This window comes from Mustela nivalis (assembly GCF_964662115.1).
Source record: "Mustela nivalis genome assembly, chromosome: 2".
Taxonomy (NCBI): Eukaryota; Metazoa; Chordata; class Mammalia; order Carnivora; family Mustelidae; genus Mustela; species Mustela nivalis.
This window is the reverse complement of record NC_139021.1, coordinates 157942801-157965382: the sequence shown is the minus strand read 5'-3', so window position 1 is coordinate 157965382 and position 22582 is coordinate 157942801. Positions and strand designations below refer to the sequence as shown.

Sequence of the window (22582 nt, the reverse complement as noted above, 5' to 3'; positions counted from 1 at the left end):
AACAATTAGAAACCAGTGTTGGAAGGCCAGGTATATTTTTAGCACCTTCTTTTCTGCTTGACCTTACTTTGAGCACTTGCTGTTTATCACTAGGGACCGAGGGCAGCTTTTTTTTTTTTTTAAGAGTTATTAATTTATTTGAGAGGGGGAGAGAGAATCCTCAGGCAGATTCCCTGCTGAATGCAGAACCCCATGCTGGGCTGGATCTCGGGACCCCAATATCATGACCTGAGCCAAAATCAAGAGTTGACTGCTTAATCAGCTGAGGACCCATGCATCCCTGTTTGTATGTTTTATATAAGTAAAGTATCTAATAATTTATAGTGATCCAATGATTCATGAAGTTTGGATCTATTCACAGATCATATTATCTGGGTTGATTAAAATGGTGATTCAAGAGCTTTACCCAGGGCCACAGAATCTATAGTTAACAAACTTTGTATGATGGTGATTCATATACTTAAGTGTGAAAATCATTATAGATAGGTATCAGAGATATGAATGGTAGCCCTCCCAATGGTGATTGTAAATAAGCAGATAATGCTTAGTCCAAAGGGTTAACTGGTAGTGTTTTAGTGTCAGAGAATTTTAATTGTTTAGGGTGGTGGGGACTAGCAGCCTGTGGCCTACAGGCCAAATCCAACCCATCTTGGGTTATTGTATGGCCAGCAAGCCTTACAAAATGTTATTTGCATTTATAAATGTTGAAAAAAATCAAAAGAATATTTTGTGATGTGTGAACATTTTATGAAATTAAAATTTTGTATCCATAAATAAAGTTTTATTGAAACACTGTTATGCTTATCAATTTGTGAATTGTCTGTGGCTGCTTTTGCATTGCAAAAGTAGATTCAAGAAGTTACAACAAAGGGACGCCTGGGTGGCTCAGTTGGTTAAGCAGCTGCCTTCGGCTCAGGTCATGATCCCGGCGTCCTGGGATCGAGTCCCACATCGGGCTCCTTGCTCCGCAGGGAGCCTGCTTCTCCATCTGACTCTGCCTTCCACTCTGTCTGCCTGTGCCCGCTCTCGCTCACTCTCTCTGACAAATAAATAAAATCTTAAAAAAAAAAAAAAAAAAAAAGAAGTTACAACAAAGCCCATATGCCCCCCAAGACCTAAATTACTAATTACTTGTCTTTTCACAGAAAAAAATTGTAGGCCCCTTGGCAAAGCTATAGGCTTTCGTGTACTATGCAGGACTGTCAGTCTCCCTATAATCTTAAATCTGTCTCCACTTCTCTACCAAACTACAACCCTCTATCCCCACCCCCCACCCTCCCCTCACACATACACTCCACACACAGCCTGACTGGGTGTCTTGCAGTGAACCTCTGGACTCCTTCTTTATATTGAAAGAAGACAGCCTTGTTCTCATTCAGAAAGATCCTTTAAGGGGAGACACACCATGAGAGACTATGGACTCTGAGGGTTTTGGAGGGGAGGGGAGTGGGAGGTTGGGTGAGCCTGGTGGTGGGTATTGTGGAGGGCACATATTGCATGGAGCACCGGATGTGGTGCATAAACAATGAATCCTGGAAGACTGAAAAGAAATTTTAAAAAATAAATAAAAATTTTTTAAAAGAAAAGGTCTTTGCACACCTAAACAAAAGCAAAAAAAAAAAAAAGATCCTTTAAGTTTCCTGTGAATTCTGTGATCTTGGGGAAAAAATATTCTGGAAGTACCGGATTATATTAATATAATCCTTACCAACTCTCAGGGCCACTTATGACAGCCAATTCTAGCCCCAGGAAAACATAAAAATGTCAAAAAATTTCTAAGAAGGGGAAATCCATTTACAACAAACTTAAGGTTAATGGACTCATGATTCAACCTCAAACTATATTATATCAAATAAAACATTTGACCTGACAAAGAAAAGAGCGTTTTTAAACTTGGTAAGAGAGTAGGACTTCCTAAAGCTTTTCCAAATACTTGATAAAATAAAAGATGGATTTTGTTATAAAGATAGAAAGTAGGAATTAAGACAAAAGGTCTTTGCTTTGTGTATATAGAGGACTAAATACATAGTTTGTGAATTACTGACTGTCTCTTCTTTTTTCACTCCTCTTCTTCTGGTCACTTTTCTGTCCAATAGGAAAATGATAAAAATAAATAAATGAGGAAATAATAGTAAATGGAAAATAGGGTTAGAAGAATAATAAATCAGCAGGAAAGATTAGCACTCTAAAATGTGTATCAGCTGGTCTTATTCTCCTGTTAGTGATGGACTACAAATATGATTCCATGCTTCCACATAGGTATCCAAAGCAAAGTAGAATACAAAATGTAGTGGCTATAAATCAAAAACTAAACTAATTTTTCATGAGAAACATGCTTTTCCTATTATTAAGCCTTGAGATAAAATTTTCTGATAGGTCCTCATAGTAAGTCAACCATGTTGACTTGGACCTGGATGCTGTTCTATACACACACATAATATAGACACTTTTTGTCTATCTATTCTTTCAAAGGCATGGATGCAAAATCCACATTAAGGAAAAGTCATAGCATGGGCCTGAGGTGGTGTGGTGTAAAACAATGGTAATTTCTCAATCTCATACATAAATGAGGGTGTGGAAAATCGAATTCAATTAGGAAGCTTACACGAGACCTTTGGGCAAGTTATTTTGTTTCAGTTTACTCATATATTGGATATATCCCTGTACACCTCTGTTATACAACATCATACACAAATGCAGTACCATTAATATTAGCAAATAGGATTCTCGTATGTATTGAGGGGACACCAGTGTTATTCCACTCTTTGCCTTGATCCTTAAATCTAGAAAAGGCCTTAGAAATCATTTTGGTCAAAAATGGCAAATATGTGGCATACATGGCTTCATTCCTTACTCTCATTAGCATGGCAGACATCACTAATTGATCACATTAACACACGAATTAACAGTACAAAGTACAGAGAGGTCTATTTCTCAACATCATCCTTGATGCTAATACTGCCAAAAAAATCAGTGCTGGCCTATAAAATAAGAATGTTTGTAGTAGACTTCTAGTTTTAGCCCCAGCATAGAAAGAGCTTAGAAGTTTTAACTTGCATTCATTCAGCAAGAAAGAGATGAACAGTTCGAAAGTGAATGACTTTCTTGGGCCCATCAGAGAATTAAGATTGTAGGGCAAACTACACTATCCTGAAATCTGGAAATCCAGGTGAATTCAGGGAGTCACCAAAATATGCTTACTTGGATCAGAAAATACTAGCACATAAACCTATAGGAACACTTTAGGTTAATTTTGATGAATTGCTAGAGACTTAGTTTGGACTGGCCTAAGAGTGGAGGCTGCAGTATCAACCCTTCATCCCTCCCACCAATACCTTCCCTCACTCCCACATACTTTTGTGGAATCCAGAATTTTCTAGTAGTTCTGGTAGGGAGAGGGTAAGAGTAATCATTGTTGAATACGACCAGAGCATTCTCTCTGTAACAAAAGCCAGCTCTCAAGGAGAAGGATGTAACCAGAGCCTTGTCCCATCTGGGGAAGGGATTTTTGTTCTAATCTCCTCTAGCCTTTCTGTCTCACCTATGGGTGAAGAAGCTATACCACTAGGAAAAAAATTATGAAGTTTATTACCCAGAGATATAGACCCACTAAAAGATTAAGATATACTCATAAAGTTAGGGAATACTCCTTTCCTCTGTACCCAGCCACCTCATCAACGGGGTTCCAGTATAAAAACAGTGAGTTATAGCTGAAAGAACTGCAAGACACAGAGTCTCTCTGAGGGGGGGTAATTAGGGAAGCCTGAAGTCAAGAAAGGATGCATAAACAAGAACATTAGAAGGAATTTGAAGCCTCTGGTATCTACAAATACAGCAAAAATGAATCAGTCCAACTTCTAACACAAATCCTCACACTAAGGGTCTGTTTATCTCTGATCCCATGACCATTTCAATCTGTTAAATTTTAACAAAAAATTACAAAGTTTACTAAAGGACAAGGAAAAAACATAACCTGAACAAACAAAGCAAACATCATAACTAGACTCAGATATGTGTTGTAATTATTAGACAGGAATTTTAAAATAACTATGATTAATATGTTAAGGCTCTAATGTAAAAAGTATACAGCATGCAAAATAGATGGTTAATGTCAGCAGAGAAATGGAAACTCTACAAAAGTATCAAAAGAAAATACTGGAAATCAAAAACATTGTAACAGAAATAAATGACTTTGATGTGCTCATAAGTAGACTGGATGTGTCTAAAGAATCAGTGAGTTTAAGATTAAGTCAACAGAAATTTCCCAAAATAAATGAAGAATTGGGGGGGGGGGGAGAACACGTTGAAACTGTGTAACATACATATTCTTATAATACCTGAAGAAGAAGAAAGATGTAACGGAAGAATAATGAAATAATAATGGCTGAAGTAATTCAAATATTGAAGTAATAACGGCTGAAAACGTGCCAAAATTAATGACAAACACAAAACCACAGATCCAGGAAACTCAAAGAATATCAAGTACGATAAATACTAAGAAAACTACATCTAAGAATATCATATTCAAACTGTAGGAAGCCCAAAGAAAAAGAGAAAACCTTGAAAGAAGCCAGGGGAAAACTACATTTTACCATACAGGACAAGGATATGAAGTACAGTTATATGAAGCAATATGAACGAAGATAGGAAGTCTCAGCCAGAAACCATGCAAGCATGAAGAGAATTTAGTGATATTAGTTGAAAGAAAAACTCACCAACATGGAGTTCTATGTCCAGCAAAATTATCCTTGAAATGTGAAGGGGAAATAAAGGTTTTCTCAGATAAACAAAAACTCAGATAATTCATCACCAGCAGATTTGCCCTGCAAGTAACATTGAAAGAAGTATTTTAGGGAGAAGAAACGTAATATAGCTCAGGAATTCATGTAAAGGAAAAGTGTCAAGGAATGAATAAATGAAGGTAAATAAAATCTTTTATTTTTCTTTTTAATTGATTTAAGATATCTGTTTAAAGTAATAATAGCAACAATGTATTAGGTAATTTAAGCATATGGATAAGTGAAATGAATGACAGCAGTATGACATGAGACAGGAAAGAAAGTTGAGTATAATGTTATATGGTATTTATACTACATGTAAAAGATATATTCTTATTTGAAGGTATGTTTAGATTAGTTTAAAATATGTATTGGAAACTCTAGAAAGACGTTCATTGCATGCTAAGAGAGGAGATAAAATGTAATGATATACAATGTTAAATTAAAGCCAGAAAAAGAGGGGACCAAAAAAACAAAAACAAAAGAAAAAATGCAAGGAATATAAAATACTTACATAGTAAATATTAATCCCAACTAGAGCAATGATCATTTCAAGTATGAAATAAAATACACCAATTAAAAGACAGATGTCTGGAAGGGTGTTTGTGTGGTTAGTTGTTGAGTGGTGAGGCTTGGTGGGCTGTGGAGAGGTAAAGCACCGTGGCCAGGAGGGTGATTTGAGTTGGGGCAAAAGATCCCTGAAAGCGAAATAACCTCTTTCCCCCTATTTTCCTGTTCTCTTCTTGAAATACTTCTTTCTACTGCAATTGCCCAAAGCATGTAACCAGAATATATTAAAAGACATTTTACTATTCTTTTTTTTTGTTAAAGATTTTATTTATTTATTTGACAGAGAGAGATCACAAGTAGGCAGAGAGGCAGGCAGAGAGAGAGAGGAGGAAGCAGGCTCTCTGCTGAGCAGAGAGCCCGATGCGGGACTTGATCCCGGGAACTCGAGATCATGACCTGAGCCGAAGGCAGCAGCTTAACCCACTGAGCCACCCAGGTGCCCCACATTTTACTATTCTTAATTTAGAAATCAAGCTATCATTATGTCTCTCAAGGAAAAAAGAAACAGAATGTATTTTCTTTTTATTTCTGTCTTAATTAACTTTTGATTGATTAACACAGAATTATTTCAAAGGGGGCTGTTCTTCTACCTAAAAATCTTTGTAGTTAGCTTGATTTTTCTTCCTGTTTGAACAAAAGCTCCTTTAGTCACAGAGAAGACAGCATGCTAATGCTTTCCCTGATTCCCAGTCCCTTTTTTGGTTTAATAAACAGTAAATTTGTAGGAGATTTGAAAGGACAAAATAGGACACTTTAAGGTATGATAAAAATTTCAATTTTTTTGAAAAATTTTTAAAGGAAAGGATGGTAAGGAATCATCTATTTGTAGAAAGATATGTGACATTTTACCTTGGTATTATGACTTTAAAAATTCCTATTTGCTCAATAAATCTAAACAAATCATCTATCAGTTACAAATCACATAATTATATATTCTGAATATTTTATTTCATGGTATTGATGTGATTTATCATACTTAGGTAGAAATCAAGTATGTGTTGTGATTAAACATGATACAGATCTGACTTCAAATATTGGCCTGTGCCATTTAGTAGCAAGGTATTCAACTTTTCTGAGATTCAGTCTCTCCATATGTAAAACATGAGCACTAATAGATTCTATCAAGAATCCAGAACATAGCTAACATATAGTATAAGCTCTGTAAGTGTGTATTGAACAAATAATCTCATAATATTTTGTGAATGTTATAAATGCATATAATGCAGGATGCATACTAAGCATAACTGTTAGTTTTACACTGTCATCAACATCCTTATCATTTCCCTATTTGATTTAAAGGACATTCAGCTAAAATGGAAGAGAGTGATTTATTGTGTTTGGGAAAGTAATGTCTAAGCATTTCTCCTAAATAATCAGAACTGTCTTCTGGTTATAACTTTTAATGTAGTCAGAGATACCTAAAACTGACAATTTGATATTTGAGGTATCTCATTTATTTTGAAAGACTCATATTAGCCAACTATATATGCCCTACTTATCTTTCATATGTAAAGGCAGTATGAATGAAATTTGCAAGCATACAGAAGCTTAGGAAAAAATTAATTATACATAAGAATTTGTTGAAAAATTAACTTGAAGATGAAGCAGACAAACAAAAATGGAATCATAATGGAGAAATGGTGGTAAAAGGGATTAGTTGTAAATGTATAAAATAAATTTACCTATTTTTATATTTTAGGATTAAGATTAAAATTAAAATTGCTGGGATTACAATTTAAAAAGATATAGAAATTTTACTTCCAGACAGATGGGAGTATACATACTTTTACCTATTCCTCTATTTAGGTAGAACTAATAGCTCTAGTTATTATTCATATAAGAAATGTGGAAAAATTCTGAAAGGTGGAGAGGATAAGAGACTGGGAGTCAGGGAACAACACAGTGGTGAATTCCCTGGTTTGTGGTATGTGTGTGTGTGTGTGTGTGTTCTGCATAGACCCCAGACTTGGTTCTAAAGAAGTTGACAATCCAGAAGTACCAAAAAATACAAACAAAAAATGCTCCAAGACCGGCTCTCCCTATGCAAGAGGCCAGGAAAGGAAGAGTCTAGCAAAACAGAAAAGTCTTAGACAACAACCACCATACTCTAGTCAAGCACCACAGAAAAAGCTGTGTACCATCCCCACTCCAACCCCTTCCAACAAAGGCCAAATGGGCACCTGAGACTTTCACTGTGCCCAGGCTATAAAAAAGCATCTCAGTGCCCCTACTGGGGTACAATCAGTAAAGGCCTAATGGGGAGTGCTGGGACTTGCACTTATGCTAGTTTATAATGAAGACTCTCTCTACCATCCCCACTCAGTGTTAGTGGAAACAAAATGGGGGGGGGGTGTTGGACTCCCACCTCCAGTCCTCAGGAAGGACACATCTTTTCTTTCTGGGGGAAGAGCCAGGATTTTCACCACCACTCAGCAGTAGTGATACTACTCTCCTACTCATGTCATTGGAGGCCATGTGAGGAGCAGTAAGGAAGCACTCTACCCCTTGAACTTAGGGTAGATATAAGTGTGTGCCTAGTGGGGAATGGGAACTCCTACACCCAACTACCAATAATGAGTTCCCCTATTCCCTGAGTGTCCATGGAGATCAAGTGGGGAACATGAACCTCCACCCATATGTGGCAGTGATGAGGTAGTGTTCCCTCCTTACCCTGCCAGAGAGGTATCTGAGGAGGCCAACCAAAACAAGACTTAAGTAAGATGCAAAGTCTTATAAAACAAGACCACAAATACCCAGATTTCAGGTAAAAAAAAATCACTTGTCCATCAAGAACCAGAAAATATCAATTTGAATGAGAAAAGATAAGCAATAGATAACAGAGATAACAGAGATGTTCAAATTATCTGAGGATTTTAAATCAGCTGTCATAAAAATATTTCAATGAGCAACTATAAATTTCTTGAAACAAATGAAAAAATAGACTCAGCAAAGAAGTAGGAAATCCTAACAAAGAAATAAAAGATATGAAGAATAACTAAATAGAAATGAAAATACAAAAAATGAAATTAAAGCTCAGTGGGTGTGGTGTGTTCAACAGCAGAATGAAGGAGAGAGATTTTTAAAAATCAGTGAACTTGAAGATAGAATAATAGAAATTACCCAGTGTGAACAATAGAGGGAAAATAGACTGGAAAAAAAAAAAAAATGAACAGAGTCTCAGGGATCTGCAGGACCATTTTTCTACCCAGCATTCTATATCCAGGAAAAAGTTCCTTCAGTAGTATAAAGGAAATAAGACATTTTGAGAGGAAGGAAAAACAAGAAACTTTGTTGGCAGAAGACCTACCTAAAAGAATGGCTAAAGTAAGTTTTCTAAAAAGAAAAGAACTAATAAAATATGAAAACCTGGGACATCGAGTTGGAAGAAAGAAAAACAGAAAGGTAAAAGAGGAATACCTGCAATAGAATTTACCTCTCTTCTTGGGTTTCCTAAATTATGTTTGATGGTTGAAGCAAAAATTGCTACACTAGCTGATGTGGTTGTCAAAGTTGTAGAGCTATAGGAGTAATACCCTTCTCTTTTTAAGTTTTTTATAAAAACATTTTAAGGTATGTAATATTTTAATTAGGTAATTATTTTAAAGTATGTAATATTCATAATTACTTATTTTACTTTAACTTCTTACATTTATTTTAACTTCTATTACATTCAAATACCATGAAATTTTGCCTATTTTGTTAACAAAACAGAATAAATAACATGATAACATTGCTCTAAAATTAATATCAGTATTTTTGTTATACATGTGTACACACATACTGACCTGTCTGCAATGATTTTCTCTGAATGTTGATAAAAGAGATGTATTGGGATTTGGTTTGATTATTAAACTTATTTTTACTTTTTGTTATCTTGTTAAAGTTTTGAAGTGACTATGCATTTTTATTACAGAATTGTTATGTTTAAGAATTATGAATCAAAAGAATATAGCAATTGAAAATAAAATGTTTAAGGGAAAATTATAATTTTATTTTTAAATATTACTGATACTCAAAATATACAGTTATGCAAATATTTAAATTTAAAATATCCTACAGGAAATGGTTTCCTTGGGGTCTCAATTCACATTCCATGAAAAACAAAAACTAATTTTATTTTGCCACATTCCTGAAATTTAACTAATATATGGGTATCTCTCTCCCTCTTGACCTCTTTCTCTCTTAATACATATATATACATATGCATGTGTGTACAATGACATATATTCATGGTAAATAGTCTCTTTGAAGACTTTATATGGTGAGAGCCAGCCTTTCATTTTAAATATGGAAGTGGCAGTGGTCATGAAAAAAAATTGTATTGATATAAGATTTTCTCTAGGTATAATATTCTACACAGTGAGTAATTTCAAGGAGGATAGCTTTATGACACTGAATTTGCTGAGAATAAAAGACGCAGGTACTAAAATATATAAGAGATTGGTGGGTATAGCTAGAGAAACAGTGTGGTGTGTGTGTGTGCGTGCACGCGCACGCATTTATGAACACTGGGTGTCTGGAAATAAGCAACTTCATGCAAAGTAGAGCTGAACCTCTGGCTTCCCTGCATATGCGATACAAGTGAGGACACGTGATTTTGTTCACAGTATGAATGCCAAAATACAGCCACATCAAGCTAGTTGTCCCTCTGAATGAAAACTCAGATTTTCCCCCCAGAAGCCTAAGGGAAAATACTGAATGTAAAGTTAAAAGGCTGCCACCTACTGATATGTGACCTTTAGTAATTGACCTCCCTTCCAAAGCCCTAGATTCCATGTTCTCAGTCATTTGTAATTGCCCTGGTCATTGTTTTCACCCTGGGCTCAGTTTGCCTAGATTCAGAAGAATGACTGTACTCGCATAGTTAGAATTCGGCCCCTTACTGACAGTCACCCAGTCAATTCAGACTAAAATTAGCCAGGATTCTTCAGGTAATTCTTTTATTTTTCATACGAGGGACCATTTTCTTTCAAAGGACCCCTCTTTATTATGAACTGCTGATGAAAAAGATTGATTTTGTTGTAACTAATACCTTTGCATTAGTTAAATATAGTTAACATATAAATTTGCATTAAATATAGTTAATATATAAATATAGTTAAATATAACTCTAATTGCTTTAGTAAATAACCCCCCCGCCAAGATCTCGGTGGTGTAAACATTAGAAGTTTGTTTCTCACTAATGTCATGTCCAATGCTGATATACTTGATAGATGGGTCATTTCAGGACCCAGGCTATTTCCATCTTGTGACTTTTCCTTGGAGACTTTCCATTCATCTGGCAATAGGAAAAGAGATTATATGCGAGACATGGCTTCTTAATTTCTTCCCAGAAGTGATACACATCTCCATCAACTTCAACCCTGAAGTGATGTATTACTTCTGCTCACATTGTTTTGGCCCTATTAGTCTTTTAGGCCCCTCTCCTCTGACAGTGGCAGAGAAATAAAAGGTTCTGGCTGGGCAGCTGCTTCTTGACAAATAGCTCTGCACTGTAGAAGGAGAAAACAAAATTTTGGTGGTCAGTAAACTGTCTCTACCCTACCCAGGGGTGCAAACCCAGGTGAGTGTGGGGCTCACCTCATGTGCCCCCCTTCTCTCAAAGATTCACAGCCTGAGTTGGTTACATCTAATTCCTTCAAACAGTTATTTTATATATTTTGTCTCGGATTTTGAGTTGTCTGTGACAGAAGGTTACTTCTTATACCACCAATTCCATGATGGCAGGAATTAGAACTTGGTTTTAACCCAGCACCTCTTAAACCTATTTGACCATGGAGCCACTTTTCTTCATCTAACAGTAAGACTCTGAAAAACATTTTTGCAAAGTGAAGCTATACCACCTCCATTCCTTTACTTATCACCCAAGGTTTAGCTTTTGTTATTGTTTTTTGTTTTGCTTTTATTTTGTTGTAATGTTTTGTTTTCTAGAGAAATTTTAGTTTAGCTCAGTATTGTTTAATTGGTCACAATGGTTGAGGGAGGCAAGACTAAAGATGGCTGGAAAGTGATTATACTGGATTACAGGATAGATGAAGAAACTGGTAGAGCAGAGAGGGAAGAGCGTTTGGTATCTATTACTTAGTTCATGTAAGATCTCAGGTTTCCTACTCTATCTCTGTGAGCCAGAGTTTGTAACCTATAAAACAGGGAGTATTCTTGAAGGTTAAATGAGATAACCATATGTAAAATATCTAGCAAATAAGGAACTTAATACATACAAGGTTCCTTCCTTCTTCTTTCTTCTTTCCTCTTTCTATGGTCTCCTAGTTAATAATGTACTAACTTAATTATGGTTAAGTTGGTTGTGCTATTCTGCTACAAACAATGACAATTATATGAAAAGAGGTCAGGGAAGGATGAGGTAACTATGTAGGATGCTCCCAATTTACAAACATTGAGTTAAAAAAGTACTGCACATAGATGGTTAGGTTCTGGTAACTTAGATCCTGCCATTCTTACTACTGATGGCCCACAGTTAATTGGCCATGAAGCTAATGACTGAAGCTTTGAGCCCCTCACTTGCCTTGGCTCCTGTGAGTGCTGGGAGATGGTGAGAGTTTTAGGATGTTCTAGGTAGAAAGGGGTAAGGAAGGTTCCTATCAGGAAGCATTGCTTTCTAAGCATTTCTGATAAATCCTGAAAGAGCTCTCTTTCTGGGTGTTTGTTGTGATTTATTTGGTCACTCTAAATGAATATTTACTTTTGCCCCTAATTCTGTACTTTTGGCTTCTTTTTCTCAAAGATGGCCCCACAAATTGTTTAAGTTTAAGAACTCAAACACATGGATCTGCTCCTGCCCACACTCCTGCCATTACCTGCTACTATTCTGAAAAGTCCCAGAGGTGCTCTCCTCAGAGCCTCCTCTGGGGGCTGGAGCTGCAGATGGCTTTCCTACACCTCTCCTTTCCTGCTTCCCATAGAGCTCACCTCAAAGCTGCTAGAATCAAGGGCCAGCTGTTTGAGCCTCTGCCAAAACATTATGTCTCCACATATACTGGGTTCATGGGGGAGAGTGACCTGGGCTCCAGGCTCAGAACCCAACATGTGCAAGGAATTAGGAAAGAAAAGGTCAAATAAATGGGGCCCTTAGTGATGAAGTCCCAGAACCTAAGTCAGGTTTGGTGGGGTGAGGTTCAGAGCTGATGACTAAAAGAATTCTTAAGACATCTTTGGTGCAAAATGCACCAAAAGCACGGGGACAGGACCCGTGGGCAGGAAGATCTGCTGCCCCAGGTTGTGAGGGTAGGCATGTTATATACCTCGCGGTTGGGGGGAGGTGGTGAAGGGATGGGAGATTTCAACAGAGTTTTCACATGTTAAGGAGGGCCTACAAGGTGCTGGGGGAGGCCTTGCCCTTATGGCTTGATCAATGTCATCTTTAGGTCAGGCATTAACATCAAGATAGTTGGGAGATTCTTGGTGGGGTATTATGATCCGGCTATCATTTACATTCCCTTCTACTTCAGTCTCCTCCAGTTTATGGTGGGAGGGAGACATTAGGGTTTCAGGAACCGATAGTTATTTGCCTTTGGAAATTTGTGCTATTGATAAGGTAACCTCCCTGTTTAGGTCTCTAGGACATCTGTAGAGCAAGGGAGATTCCTGTTCTGCAGGATTGCGATCCCTGCAAGTTAACTATTTATCGTTTTATGGCGGTCAGGGGTGCCTGAGGAATGCTACACATATGGAGGGGAGCGGGTGAAGAGAGGGTGCAAGGCGCCAGCTTTTGCTCTGTCCTCAGCCAGTCTCCTGCTCCCTCATCATTAGGACAGCAGTTGCACCCAAGGACCACCCTTTGGCTCATTGAGTGTTAGCTTATGCAAGCACACACACTTTTATTAAATATATTTTTTGAGTACCCATTATATATCTGTGGGATTGCCTTCAACCTTGACCTTCACTTGTACTATTTTTCAATGATAACATTTTTCCAGAGTACAAAACTTTATAATTCCTGAGCCCTTTAGTTAGCTGGGTGACTCCTGTATGGATTTATAGGAACTGGTTTAAGAAAGCTAAAGAAAGATCTATATTCTGTAGGATCTTTTTTAAAAGTTTGTAACAGTGTTCATTTCATCTAAGCTTTACCTGCCCAAAGTTGTTCAGAACAGGAGATAAGAAGGTTGACCCATTGCAGAGAAGATCAAGAAAAAGAAGCCTCAGAAAGAAAACCTAAAGGCAAGTGTGAAGAACAATGTGCTCTGCAGGAGCCACCGTGAGGGCCTTTGGAGGAGGGGCAAATGCAAGGTATAAAGCTTTGGAGAAACTCAGGTCTGCCTCTCCAGAGATTGTGGCTTCAGGGTGTCAGAATAGGTTTTACAGGTCAACAGGGTTGTTCGAATGGTTATCCAAGTTTCTCCCCCTTCAGGGGGGAAGGCCCCAGTTTTATGGAATTACCTGCCCAGCCAGCAGGCTGGGTGTTAGAATTCTGAGCAAACTGCCCCTCCTCCCTGAAAGCAGCAGGCAGCAAAATAGGTCCGGAAATTCCTGAGCATTGGGAAGCCAGCACTAACCCAATTACCTGAAATAAAAGAAGGGGTCAGATAATAAAGGGCAAAGGTTTTTCCTTTTAAAGTAAAGAGCCAGGTAAACAAAACCAGCTGTCGCTGGAGCCAACAAATTCTCCTCATTAAATGTTTTAAGAGGCTAATGGGCCCAAGTAGCTAATTGTAGTACAATCCTGAAGACTGAAGCTCAGGCTCTGCAGAAGGGGGAGTAGGAAGACCAGGGTTAAAACCTGGCAGGCAGAGACAGAAAGGAGATGAGACCTGCCCCTGGCAGAGGATCCCAGATGGTCAAAATGGACTTAAAATAAGAGTAAGATGATTTGACCTGGAGTCTCTAATGTCTCTTGTCAGTATCCTAGTGGGATGGACTTGGGAATCTTAGCTGGTACAGTTTTAAGTTTATATACTAGTAGAATAGGATCTAGAGTGAGTTTTTTAAAAAAATAACTAATTATGGGAAATTTTATGTGCATTTACTACGAAAATCTCTGAGCGGATACACAGCAAAATGTTAACAATGGGTTTCTCTACATGTTGAGTTTATTGATGATTTTTCATTTTCATATTTTAATTTTGTTTACATGCATTTTCTAATTTGTCTGTAAAGAGCACTTATTTCTTTTATAATAAACAAAGGGCACAATTTTAAATAAGATGAAAGGCATTACACTAGCAATAAACATTAAGGAGGGCAAGAGAGTTGGTGAAGGAATTGGTAAAAGGTTTTAGTTACTTTGTATACTCTGCCATGTTTGCCACCTCCCCAGATGTGTGCTTGATATGACCTGCCAATCTGGAGACCAGCAGAGGCAGGAATAATGGTTGCTGGTATTGAGCCAGACAGGCTATTTGTCCACACACAAAGGTTTCAACCCTCATTGCATTTGTAATAGTTCCCAGAAACGTTATTTCTACACAGCCTCTCTTGGCTTTAGCTTTTAGTTGAACAACTTAGCCACTTGTGGTCTGATCCTCAGAGATGCTAAAATTTCAAGAGAGTTTGGAGGAAGATTTTGATTTACCTGAAAGTGTCAGTCTAAATGTTCTGCCAGGGTTTATGTGGAAGATGCCAAAGCACCTCCAATTGATGAATTTGCCTTCTCTCTCTCTTCTTTTTTTTTTTTTCCCCCCTCTCAATCCTTACCCTCTTCTCTCATTTATTTGGTCTTCCAACACTCTGTAGCCATTACTAAAGTAATTAACTCTCCAGAGAGATTGATTAATGTCTACAAATCATCTTTATCTTCCTAATGACAAAGACAAAAGAGAGTTGCCCCAAGATTACTGGACAGTCAGCTGCATTCCAGTCCTGTTTCCTTTTACCCAATCTTAGTTAAAAATCAGTATCTTCATCATTTTTAATGATTTATTCTTTCTAAATGGTTATGGCAGACTACCCCACCTCCTTCGTGTCCAAATCTAAATGATATAATGGGCCATTAAGGAGGCAGAAACTATCAGAGAACTAAATCTCTGTAGCAGGCAGGAATTTTTCAAATAATGACAGATTACCAACCCTGAATGTTTTCTTTGAAGTGTCACATTTATGAAGGGTAAGTGTAGTAAGCTAATTATCCAAGGGTACACAAGAAAAAGGCTTAGGTATTATCAGATTCACATCTATGGTTAAATTGGCCCCTCTCTTAAAAGTGATACTAAATTCTGGGGGACCAAGGTTCATATTTCCATTGTATGATATTTTTGTGGATTCAAGATTGCAGATGAAGTTGCTGATATGGGGTATGATATGGGGATTCCTTTGATGTCCAAATGTCAACTTGGCTCAGACTGAGGTTATTAAAAAGAGTGAGGAAAGAAAGGACTCCTAGCTAAGTCAAATGTAGAGGCAATGTCCAGGGCCATATTTGACAAGCATTTTAGAAGGTCTTTGACATCTCTGTTAAGTTCTCTTATCTTCTCGGAGAGGTTGTCTATAGTCATTGCATCATTCATTACTAATAAGCTGAAGACCCATCTCTTTTCCTGTCTCAACTTTTACCTGTACCTCCCTCTCATATCTCCAACTACCTGCTGTATACTTTCTCCTTGGTGTTCTCTGTGCCCTTGGTATCTCAAATAGAATCATTCATCTCCTTTGACAAATCTAAAACCTAGTCTGAGTAGCCTACATGTTCTGGGTATCAATGTTCTCCAAGATATCCTTTCTCATGAGCTCTTGGTCATCAGAGATTCCCTTCCTCTTTCTCTTACTCTCTATAAAAGCCTTATTTTATTAGTTTTTTTGTCACAGGCTCTCACTTTTACTTCTTTTCATGACCCAGATCCCTTTTTGCCTGCACTATTGAGGTAAGATAACCTTGTCACACTGGTTTCCTGCCTGAAGCTCTGGAGCTCTCCCCTCCTCCAAACTAATTCATAGTCCACAGAAATAGCCTGAGACCAACTGAGAATGATTGAATCCAGCCTGTTAGGTTAAAAGTGGGGCCAAAAATAGGCTCTAAAAAACTTAAGTCAAAGTTTTTATTGAAATTCCTCCCCCACGTGTCACATGAAGGAGGAATTAGATTATTTCTTGGTCCAAGAAAACAGCCACTGAGCGGACAGTAAGAGGGAGTAAATTTTAGACTCGTTAGAAGAGGTTTCCATGGATTCAAGCTGTAGTACGTGGAATAGTACAAATTCTATATGAGAATGGGTTCTCTGTCCTAGATAATCACTTCTTAGTCATACTGTAGTAAGCTTACATGCTTTAGATCATAATATGGGGCAAAGGTTTTTTGCCATATGGCCATTAAGGTCTTTTCAAATTCCAGAGTTTTGCAATAGGAACACAACTCTTCCCATTTCTCCCTCTGCTTCCCACCTACTGGGAATCCAGTCTATTCTTGCTGCCCCATACTTCCCTCATTCCAAATCTACAGTGAATGAACATGCTTTCCTTCAGACAGATGTTCCTCTGCTCACCTCATCCAATGGCTTTTCAGCTTAGGTTGCTGTCACCATGGGCACATTAAATAATCTGGATGGTAAATTTGCTTATTAAATATCTTTTACATGCCAGGATCTTTCCCCAGAATTTTTCCTGATTTGACTAGTACACAGTACTCTGAATACTATGGGTTTGAGGTTCTTCTTTTAACCAACTTCAAAGAAAGGGAAACCTAATATCTTATGGGTGGTAGGTGGCAAAACCGAAACTATACCAGGCTTTTCTAACTTCAAGTTCTGAGTACTCGAGAAAAGAGACAAAAGGGAGTGAAGGAACAAAAGGTCTCTTAACTAAGCAGTGTAGGATAGGGGATATTCAGGGGGAATCCTACATATTGAAAAAGTACATCTGACTTTTTATCTCAGTAAGTATTAAACTATATGTGCTGCCAGCAAAATTCATAAATTCTGATGTTTAAAATAGCTACTGGGAGCTAACAAAAAGGAAAGAGGGAACTATAATATATTGGATTAAAACATAAAAGAACACTAATTAGGGTGTATTTGTATCATGTGCCTAGTGGTCATGTAACATAGTAACAAGTATGTTTATCCTTCAGTGTATATTAGATTAGCATTGCATGAATTATTAATTTTAACATTACCATGTTTAGATATACCTATTTCCATGTAGCAAGCTATTTAATCATAATTTTTCAAAAAAAAAAGTCAGAAATGCTAATAGTGAAGTACTAAGAGAAAGAGGTTGGAGAGGTAAGTAATGGACATGGACATGGACATGCTCAGCCCTGTGTGTTGCACATACTAAATGTTTATTGGATCTGTATCAGGAATGAAGTAAAAGGTCATGTCATTATTTTGTTTTATTCCCTAATATAAGTAACCACCAAAATTTTCAAAATCATGTACCCTTTGATATATTAATTCTACTTTTAGGATTCTATATTAACACATAATTTAATCAATCAGTACCCTATTGTTTATGAACCCATCTTTATGAGCTGAAAATGCAATTAGAAGACAACAGAGTTGTTGAATGCCTACTATGTGCCCAACACTTAGGTTTATCTGCTTTATTGTCAAGTAATCTTAAGAAGTAGATCTGTTACCTCTTTTAAGAATAAAAAAACAGGGGTACCTGGGTGGCACGGTCGGTTGAGTGTCCAACTCTTGATTTCTGCTCAGGTCATGATCTCAGGCCTATGAGAAAGAGCCCTGTGTCCGGCTCCATGTTCAACAGACTCTGCTGGAGATTCTCTCTCTTCCTCTCCCTCTGTTGCTGCCCTCCCACCCCGATCTCTGACTCGCTCTCAAATAAATAAATTAAAAAAAAAAAAAAAAAAGGAGAGAGGCACCTGGCTCAGTTGGTTAAGTGGCCAACTCTTGATTTCAGCTCAAGTTATGATCTCAGAGTTGTGTGATCAAACCCTAAGCTGGCTCCATGCTGGCCTTGGAGCCTGTTTGAGATTCTCTCTCTGCTCCTCCCCATTCTGCTCACCTGCACTCTCTCTCTCTTTAAAAATAACAAAATAAAAAAGAATAAGAAAACTGAGGCCCAAAGAGGCCACGTATCTTGTCTAAATTCGTATAGGTAGTAAATAACTGATCTGGAATTTGAACTCAGGTATCTCTGGGTCCCACATCTATGTTGTTTCCAATATACCAATAATTTAAACATTGGATTCTGTGGAAATGTCTGAGGTGGTGAAGGAGGCTAAGGGGAAGGCAGAGTGGGTGGAGCTCATGTCCCACACTCACTAACTACAGCTAAAACTTTTTTAGGGACTCCTGAGTGGCCCAGTCAGTTGGGCTTCTGACTTGATTTCTGTTCAGGTCATTATCTCAGGGTTCTGAGATTAAGCTCTATATGGGGCCCCACACTCAGCTCAGAGTCTCCTTGAGATTCTCTCCCTCTCCCTCTGCCCCTCATGCTACTGCTTTCTCTCTCTCCCTCAATTAAATAAATAAATGAAATTTTAAAAACTTTTTTTAACCATTCTATTACATCATGTATTGGTATGGGGATTTAACATTAAAAAGAATTTTCACATGGTTCTATCATGTGAAAATCTATCATACTGATAGATTGGTAGCTTATTAAAAATGAAATAATCTATCATTATCCATTCCATCAGCTGGGGATACCTGAGTGGACTGGAAAAGGCACTCAGGAGTCATAGGCATTTATTTTAATTCAGTTGATTTAATTCAGAATTTTATAAAGATGGGAGTGGGGAAGTTTGAGATAATAAAGGTCATCTAAACCTGGGCCGGTCTTGGCTTAATCTTCAGAATAAAGATTCACAAAGAGGGCCTCACAAAGCTGGATGGACCTGTTTTGGTCAAAGGTTCACAACATTTTCAGCACAACTTGATGTTACACCTAAGCAACCTAATAAAACCCACACCACCATACCCAGTGAATGCAAAACTTGTTATTTTAAGAGAGTGCGCCTAGATTTAATCTATCTGATTTATTTATTTGTTCATTCATTCATTCATCCATTTCTTTACTCTGGAGGTGGGCAGAGAAGGTTGACTACTAGGTGAGCTAGAGATGAAACCTTTGAGACCCACTCACTACACTACACTAAAAGATTTTTGTGGTTGGGATTTGTTTCCTTATTGAAAGGTGTGGAAACCCATAAAAAGTGTTTGAATATTCTTTCTAAACTTCTCACATATCTTTGTTAGTTTAAGGTGGGGGTAGGGTGGTATGGTATGGGTGTTAAATTACTCTTCCTAGGGGGAAAAGAAGGTAACATTTTCCCCATTACTTAATTTGTATTAGAGATTCCTGTCAGCTCCTACAGAGCAAACAATGCAGTTTTATGTGACAAAGATTGAAAAAAATCACCATATATGCCACAAATGGAGGTAGAAATGAAGAAGATAAAAACTGTATTACTTGTTTGAAAAGCACCCAGGGTCAAAACTTTTTAAGATGTAAAAGCCTAGGTGAACTCTGGGCTGCTTCCTTAGGCGACAGAGACCTCTGGCTAGAGAAGTGTATTTATAGTCTCCTGCTCGAGATTTTACCTGATTCTTACTTTATTTTTATTCCAGTTGCTACATTGATGGCCGGGTGGTCAAGGTGATGGACTTCCTGAAAACTCGCCTGTTAGACACACTCTCTGACCAGATTAGGAAAATTCAGAAAGTGAGTAAATGTCCTCTGGGAAGGAGTGAGTTTGGGGGTAAGGCAATGTAAAGGTCTCAGGGTCCCAGCTGGACGTCAGCACTGTGGGAACCAGGGTAGAAAAATAGTATAGTCCAGAGCTCTCTTTCACAGCTGATGATTGTTGTTTATTGTTTTTTCAAATGGAAAACTGTTTGAATGTGCCATTTCTGGGTTTAAAAGCTTTTCTATTTTAATAACAACTATTTTGTAAGCGTTTGCTTCTAAATTATGAGTTTCTTAAGGGAAGGATAGATTTACTTTATTTTCTTTTTGCAAGGGTTTATATGGGGCTAGTTTATGGAGGGAATGATTATATTTATTCAGCGAAACTCTAGTCTGGTGCATCGGCCATGTTTACACTATTCTAAATTGTGTTAAATATCTGAGCCATATATATGCTATTCCTAGATGTTTTAGAATCAGTCAAGTATCATCTTACTTTTGTAGAGATGGGGGGGAATCTATATTATATTAAACAGTTGCATGTATGTCCCATTAGCAAGACATCTTCAGTCAACAGTTCTCAAACTTGAGTATAATCAAAATCACCAGAGGTTGCTCATAAAGTCTGCCATCTCACTCCTGATGTTCTGAGTTAGTATGTCTGGAGTGGTGGATCCCAGACATCTCTATTTTTAATAGTAATCTGTCAAGTGATCCTACCCAATGCAGATCACATTTTGAAATATACTGGATTAGTTCATTCTGAATTTTGAAAGATCTTATGTCTGTAATTTCCATCTACCTCTACAAAATTATATTACATCTTTTGTTGCCCAGTCAGGTCAGTTCTCCAGGGAATGGGGACCTTTTGCACACTCACCTATCTCTTGAGCAGATTAAACAAATCTTTGTCTATGGCCATACCACCCTGAACACGCCCTATCTCGTCAGATTAAACAAATCTTTGCAGAAAAATAAGAACAGTTAAATGACCCCCATTAATATGGGATGAATGAATAAATGAATGAACAAATGAATAAATGGATCATGTATCAAATTATCTGTGAAAGAAAATCATATTTGGAGTATAATCATAAAAAAGTACTCTTAACTGATAAAGTGGTGCATTTTTTGGTATCCACACCAGTGTTCTGCTCAGATTACAAAATCCTTTTGAGTCCACATGTTCTCAAAGGGTTTTAGCAGCTGGGAAGCCTCAGGACTCCTGGACTTCTGCATCCCAGTGTGATCCCTCTGGGAATCAGGTGCATTGCCTAGCATCTTTATCTGCCATTGCCTCCTACCATGTAAAGCCTAGGCAAACTAAATAATTTGAAACATCTCTGCCAGTCTCCATTTGACATTCATTTAGTTTTTAATATTTAAATATTTAATATTTACAGAGCACTTAACAAGTACTAGGCAAAGTGCCAGGTGCTAGGGATATGGGGATACGGAATATGACATAGTCTCTGCCTTCAAGAAACTCACAGTTTTAAAGTTTAACAGTTGCTTTAAAAAGGTTGAAAAATATTACTTAAGGCAGTTAAATATCATTCTATTGAACACTGCAAATTTCTAAGCACTTTATACTAATCTGAGAGTAGGTATCATTCTCTAATCTCTATAAGGAGGGAGGAAATTTCTTTCATTTGTTTATTCTTATATCCAACAGATATTTATTGAGCACGTACCAAGTTCCAGGCAGTATGCTCGGTCTTTGTGTTACAGTAGTGTATGAGATAGACAAATCCCTGTATTTTGGGCTTTTCTGATACCAAATCTTATGACCTGCTTAAAGGGCTATCATTGGAAGTAAAATGATTCTTGGTATCATGGCATTGAGAGTGAAGTTTCTAACTGTGCTCATGTAATTATTTAAGAAGAACACATAACTACGTCAGAACTAAGACAAAGGTGTTGGGAGTTAGGTTCTTCCCTTTCTCTGCACTGCCTGTCTTCCTCCAAGGCTGGATACTTCTTAATCATCACAGAATGTTCAAAGACTGAAATAAGTGGCTAAGCTCATGTTCTCATTTGTCCAGGCAGGGCCAAAGAACCTTAAAGAAAATGGCTCAAATCCTGTGCACAATTGAGATTCAGATTCAGACCTTTTAAAGTCTAACGAACTTGGATGGGAGGGCCACATACAGCTGCAGGGAGGAACAGTGGCACCCTTAAGAAAAATGACCTTTATGAAGAAGGCATCTGGCTGGGGATGGCTATAATTAGTAGTAAGACCTGATCTCACCTTTGGCTGTTGCAGACAGAACACGCCCGAGATCCTCTCAGACCTAGGTCCCTGTTCTGGTTATGACTTGCTGTGCAACAAATTATCCCCAAACTTAGTGACATTAAATAACTATTTACTGTGCCCTTTGATTCTATGGGTCAGGAATCCCCACAGTGCCCTGTGGGGATGGTTCCATCTATGCTCCATGATGTCTGGAGCTTCAGCTGGAAGACTTGAAGCCTGGGGTCATTCAAAGGCTTGCAGCTGGAATCACAAGACTTGTTCACTCACAGGTCTGGCAGTTGATGCCAGCTGTCAGCTAGCACCTTTGTTGGGCTGATAACTGGAATAGTGACTTCTGAACTTTCTACGTAACCAGGGTTTCCTTCCAAGGTTCAAAAGTCATGCCCAGAAGTGAGAGTCAGATGGAAGTCATACCACCTTTTCTAACCTACCC

At 37.8% G+C, this 22582-nt stretch overlaps 1 protein-coding gene across 2 annotated transcripts in view; it reads left to right on the top strand.

Moving 5' to 3' along the window:
• HPSE2 (heparanase 2 (inactive)) overlaps window positions 1–22582 on the top strand; it is a 713430-nt gene that overhangs the window by 522813 nt on the left and 168035 nt on the right. For both annotated transcript variants that reach the window (XM_082722259.1, XM_082722258.1), the window contains one exon: window positions 19835–19928. In XM_082722259.1, coding sequence (XP_082578385.1) covers window positions 19835–19928 — 94 coding nt within the window. The remainder of the gene's footprint in view (window positions 1–19834; window positions 19929–22582) is intronic.